At 46.1% G+C, this 1,424-nt stretch overlaps 1 protein-coding gene across 1 annotated transcript; it reads left to right on the forward strand.

The window, feature by feature from the left end:
- Positions 1 to 96: 96 nt before the first annotated feature.
- On the forward strand, positions 97 to 1,396 carry LOC106125929 (uncharacterized; the record flags this gene model as incomplete). The annotated part of the gene is made up of 1 exon (XM_013323350.1): positions 97 to 1,396. A coding segment is annotated over exon 1 (1,300 nt), but the record flags the coding sequence as incomplete, so codon positions are not given.
- Positions 1,397 to 1,424: the final 28 nt, after the last annotated feature.

A 1,424-nucleotide genomic window follows, 5' to 3' on the forward strand; every position in this document is an offset into this window, starting at 1 on the left:
CGCACACCGGATCCGAAATGCAAATATGGTCACTCGAAACAAATTGCCCAGAAAAGGTTTCTTATATTAGAAAAGCGGTTTTTACGAGACCCTGACATGAAGAAAGATTATGTCAAGGTCATCAATGAATACTTGGACCTCGGCCATATGGAGAAGGTCGAGGATAAAGAAAGGACGGATGCGGTGTATTTACCACATCACGCAGTAGTGCGAAATGACAAGATCACCACCAAAGTGAGAGTTGTTTTCGATGCGTCGTGTACGGGAACAAATGGTGCGTCGTTGAATCAGGATCTGTTGGTCGGACCAACTCTTCAACCTGAGTTGCGTCACATCCTGATGAATTGGCGCCAGTTTCCAATATGCCTCGTTGCAGACATCATTAAGATGTACAGGCAAGTCAAGGTGTCTAAGACGGATGTTGATTTTCAACGAATCCTATGGCGTGAAAACTCAGAAGATGAGTTGCAGCATTTCCGTCTTCTCCGTGTTACCTTCGGCACATCATCGGCACCATACTTGGCGGTGAAATCCTTACAGCAGATTGCACACGATGAGGGAGCTGATTTTCCTCTTGCGTCGAACCGTGTGTTGAAAGACTTCTACGTCGACGATTTGATGACAGGATGCCAGAATGTCGAAGAAGGTATTAAGATCTACCACGAAATGAAGAAGTTGCTTGGTCGTGGAGGATTCGAGCTTCAGCGATGGTCTACCAATAATTCCGAATTATTGGATCATATACAGGAAGACCATAGACAAGCAACCGGAGGACACCTGGAACTTAAAATAGACACGGTTAGTAAAATTCTAGGACTTACCTGGAATAGAAGCTCCGACGAATTCGAGTACACCGTGAATCTTCCTCCTTTGGAAACTCCTGTAACGAAGCGCAGAGTTATTTCGGACATCGCAAAATTGTTTGACCCTCTCGGATGGATAGCTCCAGCCATAATAACAGCAAAGGTTTTCATACAAAGATTATGGCTGTCAGGCATCGATTGGGATCAGGAACTCCCTTCATCACTGCTGAAGGACTGGCTTAATTACAGAGAAGAGTTGAAACAACTTACCCAATTTCGTCTTCCTCGTTGGATTCATGCTTCCAGTGATGACTCTCTAGTAGAGCTGCACGGCTTCGCCGATGCATCCAATATCGCGTACGCTGCTGTTGTGTATGCTCGCATTATCGACAAAGACGGTTCCATTCATGTCAACCTCATCACATCCAAGACCAAAGTGGCACCAGTCAAGCAGGTGTCGATTCCGAGACTCGAGCTTTGCGGAGCAGTGTTGCTCGCCAAGCTCTTAAAGGAAGTTTCGACAGTTCTCGGAGTACCCAAGCAACAGATCCATGCCTGGACTGACTCCTCAGTAGTATTGGCTTGGCTCAGAAGTCACCCTAGTCGTTGGAAAACTTTCAT

Source organism: Papilio xuthus, unplaced genomic scaffold (assembly GCF_000836235.2).
Source record: "Papilio xuthus unplaced genomic scaffold, Pxut_1.1 DF825703.1, whole genome shotgun sequence".
NCBI lineage: Eukaryota > Metazoa > Arthropoda > Insecta > Lepidoptera > Papilionidae > Papilio > Papilio xuthus.